Source organism: Buteo buteo, chromosome 2 (genome assembly GCF_964188355.1).
Source record: "Buteo buteo chromosome 2, bButBut1.hap1.1, whole genome shotgun sequence".
Classification (NCBI taxonomy): domain Eukaryota; kingdom Metazoa; phylum Chordata; class Aves; order Accipitriformes; family Accipitridae; genus Buteo; species Buteo buteo.
In genome coordinates this window covers 69530916-69545198 of record NC_134172.1, presented here as the reverse complement: position 1 = coordinate 69545198, position 14283 = coordinate 69530916, and the positions used below count along the sequence as shown (strand labels likewise).

The 14283-nt window shown below is 35.1% G+C and overlaps 1 protein-coding gene across 8 annotated transcripts in view; it reads left to right on the top strand.

The window, feature by feature from the left end:
- ZMYND8 (zinc finger MYND-type containing 8) overlaps positions 1-14283 on the top strand; it is a 62765-nt gene that overhangs the window by 37214 nt on the left and 11268 nt on the right. For all 8 annotated transcript variants that reach the window (XR_012648740.1, XR_012648744.1, XM_075018746.1 and 5 more), the window contains 6 exons: positions 1047-1162; positions 2260-2741; positions 4953-5093; positions 8653-8805; positions 9668-10171; positions 11941-12315. Coding sequence is in view for 6 of the 8 variants with exons in the window: in XM_075018746.1 (XP_074874847.1) it covers positions 1047-1162; positions 2260-2741; positions 4953-5093; positions 8653-8805; positions 9668-10171; positions 11941-12315 (1771 nt within the window). In the remaining 2 variants the exon portion in view is untranslated. The remainder of the gene's footprint in view (positions 1-1046; positions 1163-2259; positions 2742-4952; positions 5094-8652; positions 8806-9667; positions 10172-11940; positions 12316-14283) is intronic.

The window sequence follows — 14283 nt, the reverse complement described above, 5'->3', positions numbered from 1 at the left end:
TATGGTGGTTACTGAGTCAAGGAAAGCTGTGGTAGTTTTCCATGTAGCTTGTTCTTGTGCATCGTGCTCTTTGTGGAGTCAGATCATCTCAAGATGTTTAGCTGTAAGATTCCATCTTTTCACAAACAGATTGGTTCAGTCAGAAATAACTGTAAAGAGTGTCAGCAACCAGATTGCAAGTTCTCTGTCCTCAAATATAAGATATCTGCTCCTGGGTCATCCGTGCTTGCATGTGGTACTTGCACTCGGGGTAAGATTTCTGAAATGTGAATGTCTCTTTCTGCAGGTATGGATCTAAGAATTTAGACTTCATTTTTCTTTCACGACCTATTAATAGGTTGTCTCTTTTCTGTTTTTCTTTAATACTGCACGAAACTTGAGAAGACTCCTTAAGATTCTTAAGTAGAAGTGTATATTCCATCAAGTTTTCTCTTGGACTTAAGTGAAAATTAGAGAGTTTGAAAGATTGGCCCTGCCCTAACTGACATGCAGGCGTGGCGACCTAGTTCAGGAACGGCGAGCCCCGTCCATCAGCTTGCAGACACCAATGTGGTGGACAGCAAATGGCGTTTATTAGTGGTCGACACGGTGTTATATACCTTTGGTTTACAACGCCACTTCCGTCTGCTTACATCGTAAATTAAACACTATTGGTCATTAGGAGAGGGACTCTAACTTTCCGTACACCGCGAGATCTTCCAACTGCCAAGCCTTAGCTACCTACATTTCCTACAGTTATGCTACATATTTGGAGGGGACTAATAAAAAATAAATAAATAACAGAGTGCAATTACAATGTGTTTAATTGAGCTACTTATGGTTTTATGTTTGGGGTTTTTTTATAATTTTATTATTTTGTCGTCTCAGGATTTATTCTGTATGTATCAAGTATATGGTAAAATGGAATTTTGTATTTGGCAAGTGCCTTGTGCATGCTGGATCTTTATTGAATCTAAGTAATACATACAATTAAAAAAAAGTGTTTATCAGATTTGAAGGTAATACTGCTTGTATTTTCTTACTGTGTATTTTACCTCTTCCTCTAGAGCAATCCCCACCCTTTGGTCTGGGCTAAACTCAAAGGCTTTCCATTCTGGCCTGCTAAAGCACTGAGGGATAAAGATGGGCAAGTTGATGCCCGTTTCTTTGGCCAACACGACAGGTGGGAATTTAACCAAAGAATGTCTTTGGCTGTACTTACAAAATTCTTGTTGTAATTTTGTGCTCTTAGAGTTTTTGGATCCTGTCTTTTGAACCTTAACCCTAATAAACTGTATATGCTACAGTATTATATAGTTTTGGTTTCTTACATGAAGTCTGTAGCATGTAAGTCATGTGTTTGTAAGATTAGTACATATATAATCTCAGTGAGTATGCAAGTTAATTCCTGTGTCTGGTTTTGTGCTGTGGTTCTTAAAGGTGGAAGAGGTCAATGAAGTTGTTTATATTGTCTAAACACTATGGGAATAAACACACAACTGTAGATTTAAAAAATACAGAAAATATAATCCATGTTGAAAATGCCAGTTTTGCTCTGAAAGGAGTTAAGTTTTCTGTGCTTGTGAACCCTCTGCTTTAGGTGGGGAAAGCCATGATGAATACAAGTTGATTTGTCATGAACTGAAAATATAAATCTATACAGTTATAAAAACATGTACTGTAAAAAAAAAATCCAAAAACTATAGCGCCATGAAATAAGTAAGTTAAAGTTCTTGGTATTTTAGAATCTTGGAAGGCATGCTTTTAGAGTCTGTGTCATTTAATGATAAATAAAGTCTACCCAATACTTGTTCGTAGAACTTTTCTGGGCATTGAGGAGTTTGATCATCCTGACATGGGGTGTAAAATGTTTTTAAGAATGTGCTTGTGAAGCCTTTTTTTTCTGACCTGCTTTTTATGTTTTTCTGCTAACTATGACAGATGGAAAGACTATTTAGCAATGGTTGTCTTACAGTTACATAGACTATTCTAATTAGGAATATTTTGTCTTATTTGACCAGTGTCTATTCACATTTTATATGTTACTTGGGTAGAGTAAAATAAGCTAGTGATAATCTAAGACATACAATTTACTTACTTAACAAAACTAAGCACTGAACTATTAAAAGAAGAAGGTAGAGATGGTTCTTTGACATGGTCTGAGGTGTTCATATCTTTATGATTAGGCTGAAATAAATCAGTATGTGCACAAAAGTTGCCAATGTCAATCCACAGTGTGAAACGTAGTTATATTATCTTTTATTTTTCTGTTTTATATAGGGCCTGGGTTCCAATAAATAATTGCTACCTCATGTCTAAAGAAATTCCTTTTTCTGTGAAAAAGACTAAAAGCATCTTCAATAGTGCAATGCAAGAAATGGAAGTTTATGTTGATAACATTCGTAGAAAATTTGGAGTATTTAATTACGCACCTTTCCGGACACCATATACTCCCAACAATCAATACCAAATGTTATTAGACCCTGCAAACCCAACTGCTGGAACTGCAAAGACAGACAAACAAGAGAAAATCAAACTGAACTTTGATATGACAGCATCGCCCAAGATTCTAATGAGCAAGTCTATGCTGAGCAGTAGTACTGGTCGTAGGATTTCATTGACAGATATGCCACGGTCACCAATGAGTACAAACTCATCAGTTCACACTGGATCTGATGTTGAACAGGACGCAGAGAAAAAAGCAACTTCCAGTCATTTTAGTGCCAGTGAAGAATCCATGGATTTTATTGAGAAAAATACAGGTAAAAAAAAAAAAAAGGGGGTACAGGACTTTGCATTTGCTTAATGCACTAGTTTTATTCCATGTACTTTTTAAAGACAGACTGTACTATGACTCGTTTTATGAAGAAATTTTAGAAAAAAAGATGGGTTTAATTTTCAGTATCACAGATAAGAAATAATAGTCCTTTCTGTCACATTGAGAAGGAATAAATAATCTTGAACAGTGACCAAACCCCTTCAGTTTAAATAGCAGGAAGTAGTTGTAGCTATCAGAATGAATGGAGAGTGGAAGTTAAATACAGAAAGAGTTCGAATTGTCATGATTAGGAGGTATTCTATTTAAAATGAGCTTAATTTATAGTGTTCCCAACTGAGTAGCTAAAATATGATAAAACCACAGTTCCATAGGGAGAGTGGGTAAAGAAAAAAAGGAGTGTAGAATACAGAATTTGGATTTCTTAGACTTATAATGTAGTCAAATGCTAGCTAATTTTGTGGCACTCAGGCACTTTATCTTAGTTTTTTTCATCCACAAAGTTCATTGCTATGTGAAAAAAAAAATATGTAGTATATTAATTAATGTGAGTGTTTTGAAACTTTGGGATGTCTGTGTAGAAAACTAAATATGTTCCATTGCAGTTTTTAGATAATATGCCATTTATTTATTATAATCTTATGCATTCTAGCCAATAAAGGCTAAGCTGCAAAACTGCCACTGGGTACAGAAGTGTCTTGTGATATGATCCTGTCCATCTTAAGAAAGTGATGACAAAGTAACTGTATGAATTTAAATATATGAAAATACTTGGATTTTTCAGTAGAGTAACATGTCAAAAGGAATAATTCATTTTATACTTTAATTGTCATGTATATATGTATGTACTGCTTTTATACATAAGGTGTAGCTAACAGGTACTGTTTTGTATCTTAAAATATGGAGCTTTTATTATACCACATTATTATTTCTTTATAGTAGTGGAGATAATTGTGGAAAGTCATATTAAAGCTATTTTGTCAGATAAAGATAAAAGATGATGACAGATGTTATCCTATTACTCTGGATTCTTGATTATCATAGCAATTCTGGGGAATTTTTCTAACTTTTCCTCAGGCCTTACTATCCTCTATCCTAGTGCATAGAAATGCTGGATTGGACTTAGCAGTTAAACTAGAATATTCAGTTTCCCACCTGGCATTTCTACCTGTATATTGTTACAAATGCTAACTTTTGTAATACTTTATGTATAAACATAGCTGTCCTATTACTGGAATCTGTGTGTTTCTATTAAAATGTAACTGAAATTACTTGCTTGCTGTGAAAAATAACTCAAGTAGTATGACTGCACTATCCTTAGACAAGAATGTTTTTATTTGGATGCCTCTGTTGTGTATTTTGAGTGATACATAGAAAATAACTTGGAAACAGTTACTGAAACAGCAGATATTGCTACCATTTAGGAATCTGAAAATATATAGACAATCCTGGATGTACTGGGGAAGGAAAATATGTCCAGTAGTGAGTTTACGGTGACATTTCCAGAGCATTAAGCCGAGATTTAACAGACAGAAATTAGTCTCTTGCTGACAAAAATTAGTCCTTTTTTTTAGGTAATGGTCTCCAGATGCTTTCCTTTCTAGACTGGCTGTTTCCAGAAGTTTGTTTCTGAAACATTATTTCATGGAGATTTTAAAGGCTCAGAGCATAGGATTTTGCTTAAACTCGGTATAAATTAGAATATTCTGTTACCTTATCACAGACATTTGGTCACTGGTCTCCAGCTATACTGAATAAACTTACTATGATTTGTACTTTTAATTCTCTGTTAATGTAGCTAGAAAATGGGGTAGGTGGGATTTTCTATGTTTACTTACGTACATGAATTAAAATAAGTAGCAATTCAGAGTGTCAGAATTTGTTAACATCTAAAATAACCAAATCTTGAAAGCCAGAAACTTTCTGTCACTGCAAACAGAGTGGTTTTGAGGGTAAGCACACATTTTGCCCAACTATGTAGCTGCAATAAAATTATTTTCCTTACAATTTCTTTTGTTCTTAAACTAAAATGAAAGGGATAGTTGTAACTTACAATGAAGGTATAACACAGTGTTGAAATTATTAAACAAAAATCCTTTCCCTGCTCCTGTAGGTTTAAAATCTGTTTTGTCCGAGTGAATATGGCTTTATTGTGATTATTTTTAAATCTGTGTTTATTAATTTTGTACTTTTTCAGCTTCTCCAGCACCAACAAGAACGGGTCAAGCAGGGAGCTTGTCAGGCAGCCCCAAACCTTTCTCTCCTCAAGCATCAACACCAATTTCTGCTAAGCAAGAAAGAACTTCCACTCCAGGAAGCATTCTGAATCTTAATCTTGGTTAGTCTTGACCTTTGAAAACCTCATACTGTTATAGCTGAATAAATCACAGTGCTGTCAATGCAACATAATCTGAACAAACTTGCTCATATGTGGCTTTAAATGAACCAAGGGCTTTAAATGAGGTACCTGTGTAATTATTGTTTCATCAAATACTGTGTTCTTTTTTTGTTTTATAAATGAGAGTTCCTGTTATGGTTTCTTCATGTTGATAAGAGTAAGTAGTTAAAGGATGATTTTTTTTCTAGCTGAACTGTACAAATGAATGTTTCTAAACAATAAGTAAGTTTCTACAGGTTGTAATTTACATGAACATTGCTGTTCCTCACCCCTCAGTTGCTCAAGTGAATTGCTGGCAAGGTTTTCTTGTGGCCTTTAGGATTTAGGATTTACTAGGGCTGCTTCTCTCTTCCTGCCTTCATATAACCTTCTCACTGACCATCCCTCTCTAGGGAGATAGATGGATGAAAGGAATTAGCAGATGTCTTGAAACTCCCTAGAAGTAAATTTTGGGATTGTGGAATTTTGAAAGATGGAGTAGGTAAGTACTAAGTTGGTAAAATAGTTTTGAAAGCCAAGCGGATGTAAAAGTTTCCTCAGCCATGCTTTGTTCCTGTGAGTATTCTGATTCAGTTCTGGCTACTTTTTACCTCCACATGATATTACATGGAGAAACAGGATTCTGCCACTTTGTGTTAGCCAAATACTTAAGGAAGGGTTAGGCTCAAATGCTGAATTAATGTTTTCCATGAGGTACAGATGTTCTGATTCTGGATACAAGCTCATTTTCATTTTTCAGTGTGTTAATCTATCTGTGTGGACGTAACCATAGAATTAGTTTCTTCTGCTGCACTGCAGCTGTTTGTCATCTTATCTGAGGTGACAATGCATTTGGAAAAATGTTAAGAAATATGTAGTGCTGCAGTTGTTTGAGCCAGAGATGGGAGACAGCAGCTGGAGCATAGAATATTTTGAATAAATAGTGTGTATTGGAAAATCCGATGTTATGATCCACGAGCAATACATAAAAGAACACCTAGTATGCTTTTAAGTAGAATATCCAGTTATTTTTTCAACCTTAGGGAAGTTTCCTTTGCTAAATATACTCTTTAGTGATAGAAATGAAAATGGCAACCCTTTGTCATTTAATAGTGTCAGCTGTGCCAGACATAGATTCATCATTATTGTGTCTCATTGTCATACATAATGTGAATGGGTTTTCTCTCTGAAAAAACAAAAGTGAAAGTCCAAAAACCAAAGATACTTACATACCTTGAGCAGAGTACTAGGAGGACTCAATGATTGTCCTCCAATTCAGCAATAAGGAAAAATAATGGAAATGAGCCATCTGTTGTTATTGGCAGGGTGGATAAATTGAAAACTGGAGGTGTGAATGACCAAGATATACACAGATTGCTTGGAAAAAATACATTCTCCTGATAGTATAGCACCTGTCATTGTGTAACAGAGGCAGAAAAGATAGAAGTATTTTAACAAGTAAGCAGTGAAAATTTTCAGATTGGTAATGAGAAAAAGTAAAGACTTTGGACATCAGAACTTGAAGATTTCTCCACAATGGGCTTGTCTGCCCTTTGGCTCTGTTTTCTTTTTACTAATACTTTGACATTAATGAGGCAGATTGGAAATCCAGATCAGTGAGACTTCCTTGTAGGTTAGAGACAGAAATTTGGATTGCAAGACGGGTTCCTTGGGGAGGTGTTATAGTGTCTTGTCTTCATCTTCCTCCATTTTCCATTTTTTTCTTCTGTTTGTATCCTGCCGTGTAGTTAACTAAGGCTATGAAGGCCTTGAATCAAATTCTGTACAAAAGGTGATATAACCATTACTGCTGTGGAATTAGTGTGGATTGGGTGACATAGTTAGCACAAGAAGAAGAAACCTAACTTAGTAAACATTTCCAGTACAAGGAACAAATTTTTCAAAAGTACTTAAGTGACTTAATACCTTCATTTTTATTTTCAAAATTTACACTGCACTGAAAGTGATAGAGTTTGTATTATGTTTAGTCTCTTCCAGAATGGATATGTGACATGAGGAGTGTGAAATTCAGTATTACTTTGATGACCGTTTCGCTGGGACTAGAAAGGGGGGTTAAATGTTATTTAGACTGAATTTGTGTGTGTTATAATTCGTATATACTACAAACCAGGATGTTCCAAATTATAGCCTGTATATTTGCCTTGTGGGATTGCACCACACAAGTTGGTGCCTATCTCTAGAGGAGCTCCTATTTTAGCAGTAAACAAATACTGCATGAATACTTGAATGGTTCCTTCTGTACCTGCTCTATCTGTAATATAGATTCTGTTTGCAGCCAGGTAGGAGACAGAATGGCCAAGTGTGACTGAGACAACTGTACTGCTAAGTTGAGTCATTATGTACTATGGCTCGTAAATGTTGTGTGGAATGTGCCTTGATACTAAGTTCAAACTTGTAAAGAATGTCCAGTCAGAGGAATCATTGTCTCAGCCCTTTGTATTTATTTCACTTTCCTCTGAGTTGTGCATCACAAAAACCATCTTGAAAATATACGTTGTTTGTTTTTTTGGTGTTGTTTTGTTTTTTAAGTAAAATGCGCCAATACTGTGACATCTTTAACTGCTGTGGAATGAAACTCTAAATGAAGCACAAATGCACATTGTGCCAGTGTTGCCTTTTGTCTTCTCCAAGGCCTCTGTCCTTTTCCAGTATATGGCATTGGCTCTTTTGATCCTACCATGAGCCAGTTCAAGCAGCTAAACTGGCCAAACCTAATTCTCTCCATTCCTTCCCCCTTCTTCATGTCTTCTTCCTCCTCACCCAAACAAGCAACTAACTCCAGACTGGTTTAGTGCCCTTAGCACTAATGGAGTGTCAGCCCTGTTGGCAAAGAGTAAAAGATAGGACTGTGCTACAGAAATATAACCTCTGAAATTGAAAAATTGAAGCAAAAATGTGAAACTTGGTTGCTAAGACAGTTTTAGCTTTAGCGCTGTAGTCTGTACTCTTTGCAGACAGATCTATATGTTCCAGAGTGAAAATTCGGTGTGTATAGGAGAACTCAAGAGAAGGTTTTGCTGACATACATTGAAAAATTTATTATTTTATCTTAAATTCACTAACCTATCTAGTGTAGTGTAACAATCCACATTTTTATTTCTATTCTCATGACGTACCTTTTAAATGGTGAGGATTTTTATTCCTATTTAATTTTCTCTGTGAACGTATTACTACTAGTAGTAAATAATGGCAGTAGCTTACTAGAAGTGCTATCAGACAGCTTACAGACCTTAATGATGATTTCTTGCTTAATTTCACATTGACAGAGAAAACATCCACATAATTGATGCATGCGTTTTGTATGTGAAATAGGTAGTATCAGAGAGGAAGAATCCATTGTTTGTAGTAAAGTAATTTTAGAATTATTATTTAGCTTGTAATTATAAAGGAAGTGAAATATATTTCAGATTGTCTGCGTTGTTACTCAGTAAAATTTGTCTTATCTGGATAGTGATCTCTTTTCTTCTTGTAAAATATTTTTCTTTGTTCCTTTTGCTAGATCGTAGCAAAGCTGAGATGGATCTGAAAGAGTTGAGTGAGTCAGTCCAACAGCAAACCACTCCTGTGCAACTAATTTCACCAAAACGACAGATACGTAGTAGGTTCCAGCTTAATCTTGACAAGACAATAGAGAGTTGTAAAGCACAACTTGGTAAGTATATCTCAAGAATACAGTGGACATCTGAAGGATATACTTGAGGAAATCCTGAATTGGAATTTAAAAGAAGTTTTTTCAATAGTAAAACCTTAAATACTTTATGCATTAAAACAAGAGTAGAGGATATTTGAACTCTTTGAGGCAAGTAGAATGCACTGAACTAGCTTAATTTAAAATACAGTGAGACATGATGTTTCAAAATTTTGTCCAAAAGCTTTCATCTTTTAATCTGGTTTTGTACCATTCTGATGTAGATAGTATAACAGAATTAAAGTCTTAATATTTGCTTTGTAAATTGAAAAATTCAAGAATTGTACCTAACTTATATCAGTTGCACAAATTAGTATATCCAGTCACGCAGGAGCTGAATGCTGTTAGAACCCTTAGTGTTGTCTAGCGCTTAATTGAAGATGTTCTAGACACTAAAAAAATTAGAGATTCTCCTTGCAAAAGTTACGCAGTCTAAAATTGATTTTGCAAACATGCATGTAGGTAACTTTAATCAGGTGAATAGTGTTACTGATTTTAAGGTGGTTTCTTGTGGATAAAAATAATTCCTCTTTGCATTGCCAGCATTGGGTCGTGAGTTGAACAAAGCAGCTTGCAGGTAGTGGAAAAAAGCAGTCAAAGGAGGGCCATTGAATGAAATAAAAATATGAATTGGAATATATGGAAGGTAATCCTTACACGTTCTGGTATTGTAAGGTAGGGCACTAAGGGAAGTGTTTATAGCTTAAGGACTGATAATTAAGATAATGGTATGTATACACCTTGTTTCAGTATATAGGGTATTTTTTTTTCATAATGTCAGTCAGTCTGATGTCAGCATGGAATGTATTTTCCTCCCCACAATTAGGAATAAATGAAATATCTGAAGCTGTTTATACTGCAGTAGAACACAGTGACTCTGAAGATTCTGAAAAATCTGACACCAGTGACAGTGAATATAGTGATGAGGATCAGAAATCAAAGAATGATCAAGAAGATGGAGAGGACAAAGAAGGTACAAGAAGTGACAAAGAATCATTGAGCTTGAAAAAAAAACCTAAGCCCACAGCACAGAATGAAGACAAGGAGGAACTTAAAAGCACAAGTCCAGAAGTGGAGAAAACAGATGACCTGGTCAAAGAGAAGGCAATTACAGACACTGAAAAAGAATTTTCTGAAAAGGGAAAAAGTTTACAGCATCCTGCGAAAGAAAAACTGAAAGGTAAAGATGAAACAGACTCTCCAACTGTGCATCTAGGACTGGACTCTGATTCTGAGAGTGAACTTGTCATCGATCTAGGAGATGATCACTGTGGCCGTGAAGGAAGGAAAACCAAGAAAGAATCTAAAGAACCTCCTCCTAAACAAGATGGTAGGATTAAATTCTTTCCTTCCTTTTTTTCTTCTGTTCTGTAGGGCTGTTATCGAAGCCAGAGTTGTTACCTTTATTTTTGCGTTAAGGTAAAAATTTCTGTACTAAAACAATTCTAGGAATAATTTTTCATTCTTTGTGACTATGAAAAATTTTTCAGTCCCTGTTACAGTTTCTGGTTTAAATAAAATATGTTTCATTGAGTTTCCTTTCAGCAGTGTAGAACTAGGAATATCTGTGATATTTGTTCTGTGACAAATGTAGAATTTATTCAGCAATTTTCATGACTTTCAGTTGAATCTTTACATTTCCATAGCCCTCCCAAAATGGCAGGTATAGAAGTTGGAACTTATCAAACATACAAATTGCATAAGGTCCAGTTGAAATCAATGTAAGTGCTCTCAGTAATAATCAAAAGAACAGCTAAATTACATGTATTGTCCCTGAGATATTGTCCCTTGTTTCTATGTGTTGCTAAAAGAGGAAAGCCATCTCAGTTAATGAGTAAAGTGCTTTTGCTAAGCTTGTTCTGTATGTTAGCCTTTTGACAAAACAAAATAGAAAACCAGATTTAAATTGGTTGGATTGAAAAGTATTTTCTTCTTCATATAACTTTCTCTTCTTGTCTCTATTTTATAGCATGTTGGCTCAATCATTTTATTTAAAACTGTTTTCAATCAGTTAACTAAGAATACTTTAGAAGACAATGCTTCTGAATTTTGAATCATAAAACAAGAATTTAATTGAAAATTTTATCACGAGATAATGAAGAAAATAGGCTTATAAACTAAAAACAGAATTGTAATTTTGGGGAGTCTAGATTGACTGATTCTAGTTTTATTTAAAAATTTATGAAGCAAGGCAGCTTTATGATTTTCAGAATCACTGATTCATGTATTACTAGTCGCCTAAGCCAGTGATGGTTGAAATAATAAGTGATCCTAAAATTTTACTTTGATATAGAGGCAAAAGAATAATAAATATTCTGAGTGAAATAAAAAATGGATGTAAATATTTATATATATAGAGAGAGACCTATATGAATATATTCTAGACATAATTTGTGTCCTGTCCATGACTCCAAGGCCTCTACCTTTACTTGTGGCTATGAGATACTAAAATGCCTTGGTCCAGAAAAGAGATCTGATGCATGCAAATCTGAAGGTCTTCACTCCCTTTCCAGAAATGTGTCAATGCAACAGCCTTCTCTTTCAGACATGTTTTTCCTGGCCACAGCTTTGGAAGAATCATCCAGTTTCTAAATTGATCTGATATGTGGAACAGTCAACTATAAACTCTGGAATATTTTCGAGTAAACATAGATATCTTAAATACACTGTATATTTGGTTGTCAGTGCCAGTTCACCTTTGTTCAGAAAGTTTTTAGTATGCTATTCCTTCAGTTATTGTTCAGTCATTGTGCCTTTTGAACGTATTTTTCTCCTGAGAAATTGGGATGACAGGTGTAAGTGGTAACCCAGAAACATCCTAACAAATGCTAACCTTTCACATATCTTCCGAAGGAGGTCAGGCTGGTTTTTCTGGGTTTTGTACTTTTTTGTTTTGTTTTCCTTAATGACTGACACTTTTAAATTGCCACCAACTTCAACTAGACTGAAATGAGTTTACTTGTAGAATATCAATTACCTTTTGAGGAAAATAATTCAAAGTAGACTGGAAGGTGCATATGGCTCTTCCAAAAATCAGATGGAAAATTATGAAAGGGATGTGTTGGTGAAAAGCTGGCATTACGTTTTATGGTTGTTTAGTTGTAGGTAAAACTCCACCTTCCTCCAGTGCAAGCACCCAGCCTCTGCCAGAAACTCCAGTACTTACCCGCTCTGCAGCCCAGACTCCACCAGCTGGTGTGACAGCAACTACTAGTGCTTCTTCTACTGTTAGTGCTCCATCTGCAGCCACTGGAAGCCCTGTGAAAAAGCAGAGGCCTCTGCTGCCTAAGGAAACTGCCCCTGCTGTGCAGCGGGTAGTGTGGAATTCTTCAAATAAATTTCAGACATCGTCTCAGAAATGGCACATGCAGAAGGTGCAGAGACAGCAGCAACAGCAGCAGAGCCAGCAGTCTCAGTCACAGCAACCTCAGTCCTCTCAAGGGACAAGATATCAGACAAGACAAGCAGTTAAAGGTATACACTTTCTAACTCAATGTGCCTGTGATGCCATAATTCCCCAGTAGTGATCTCAGTGCTCCAAGGCTGCCCAACCAGGAGTTCTTCCATATAAACAAAATCTCAAAGTGTGGTTCTGCTCTGATAACTGACTTTAAAATACAACAACTTACTCACCATACCTGCTCTTTCTGGTGTGTATTTATTTTAATGACAAAAAGTTTGTGTGTGTATCTGTATAAATATTTTTGCCATTCTTAGCCATCATAGATTTGGGAGAGTGAACTGAATTATTTTTCTGCATTATATGATAAAACCATTAACTATTCCGCTTGCATGATGACCACTATCACCTCAATATATACAAACTGGATCCAGTTTTATCTGACAAGAAGCTGATCTGCACAGGTTTTCATAGAGTATAATTTGACAACAATGAAATTACCCAGGCTACGTTTGTCTTTGAAATCCCCGTTGCTTAACTCTTAACAAGACTTTGATGCTAGTTTACTGACCAAACAGCTGTGGCATTTTAGAATGTTTTCACAACTGTTTTCTTACCATCCCTTTGCCGGAGCTTTTGCTAGTAGTAGGCACATGGTAATATCAGCCATGTTTCTGTTGCTTCACTTCACAGAACAGCAGCTTGATGTAAATCTAGCTTCATTTGTAATTTCAAGTTAATAAACGGAACTGTTTACTGGTGTGCCTGAAGAAGAGAGATTCTCCATTCTGCTAACATTTGCTGGCAAGCCAGTAATTTCATACAGAAGAGAGGTTTAGGTAATGGGTCATGTACAAATGTTTACCAGAGGCACATTTCTCAGGTCCCAAACTGCTTTTGTGACTGTCACTTAAGAAGTGTTGAAGAAGCAGTATCTTTCTACTTGTAGACTGCACAGATTTGATACAGAAAGATTCAGTGAGAAAAACAAATGTGAAACTTGGTGAAGTCTTATTTTTAATAGAATTGTACTTTAATATAAGAGCTTAATAATATGGGCTGAACTTTAAATGTTCAGTCTATGAGTTTGTTTTATCAATATGTTTGCTATTGAGTGCATCATAGCAATGTTCCATCTTAAATATTATATTCTAGAAATATATTAAATTAAAACTATAAAATTTATAGATTTCTTATATACTGAATTGGCGTAAACAAAAATATAGTACGTAGAGATAAATATGAGTAACTTTTTTATTTCAGTAATTCCTGTTTTGAGTATATTGGCAATGAAGACATCTTTTATAATATGAATCATTAAAAACAGATTGAAAATTATTGTCTTAAAAATACATATATTTTTTAAAAAATATTTAAGGCAGATAAGTTATTAGGGATGAAAAGCTGGGGGTCTTTGCATTTTGATTTGTACTCTCACTTTTTAATTACTCACTGATTAAGATTATTTGAAATACTGACCAAAGATGAGAAAACTTTTCTTATCCTGTTTGAGTTAACAGTATGAATAACTTCTTTGCTTTAATGAGTTAATCTAATGTTGCATTCCTTGCTTTGCAGCCAACCAAAAGCTAATGTTGATCTGAATATATGTATATTAAACATGTTGCAACACTAATAGTAATTAGTAGCATTAATAACAAAAGAATGGGAATAACACCAGGAAGTATTACTAAAGTAGGCTTTCTTCAACAGTGGCTCACTAAACCTTGCTTCAAAGCAAAAAGAAAAGAAATTAAATAATATGTTTCAAAATTATGGCAAATGAAAATGTCAAAGTCTAACTTAAGCTCATACATATGCTATTATTTGGGAGTTCTCCAAAGTGAGAGGTTAGGAAGTGAATTCCTAGGAAGTGGGATGGAAAAGTCCCAAAACAGGAGGAATACAGACCTGAGGGAGACTTTTACATTGGCCAGTCTATAATAGTGATTTTCAAAGATGTATTTGCTTCATTACCTTTAAGCCTTACAATTATGTACAAGTTCAGTGGCTGGGCACTGTATAATTAATTGATTAAATGG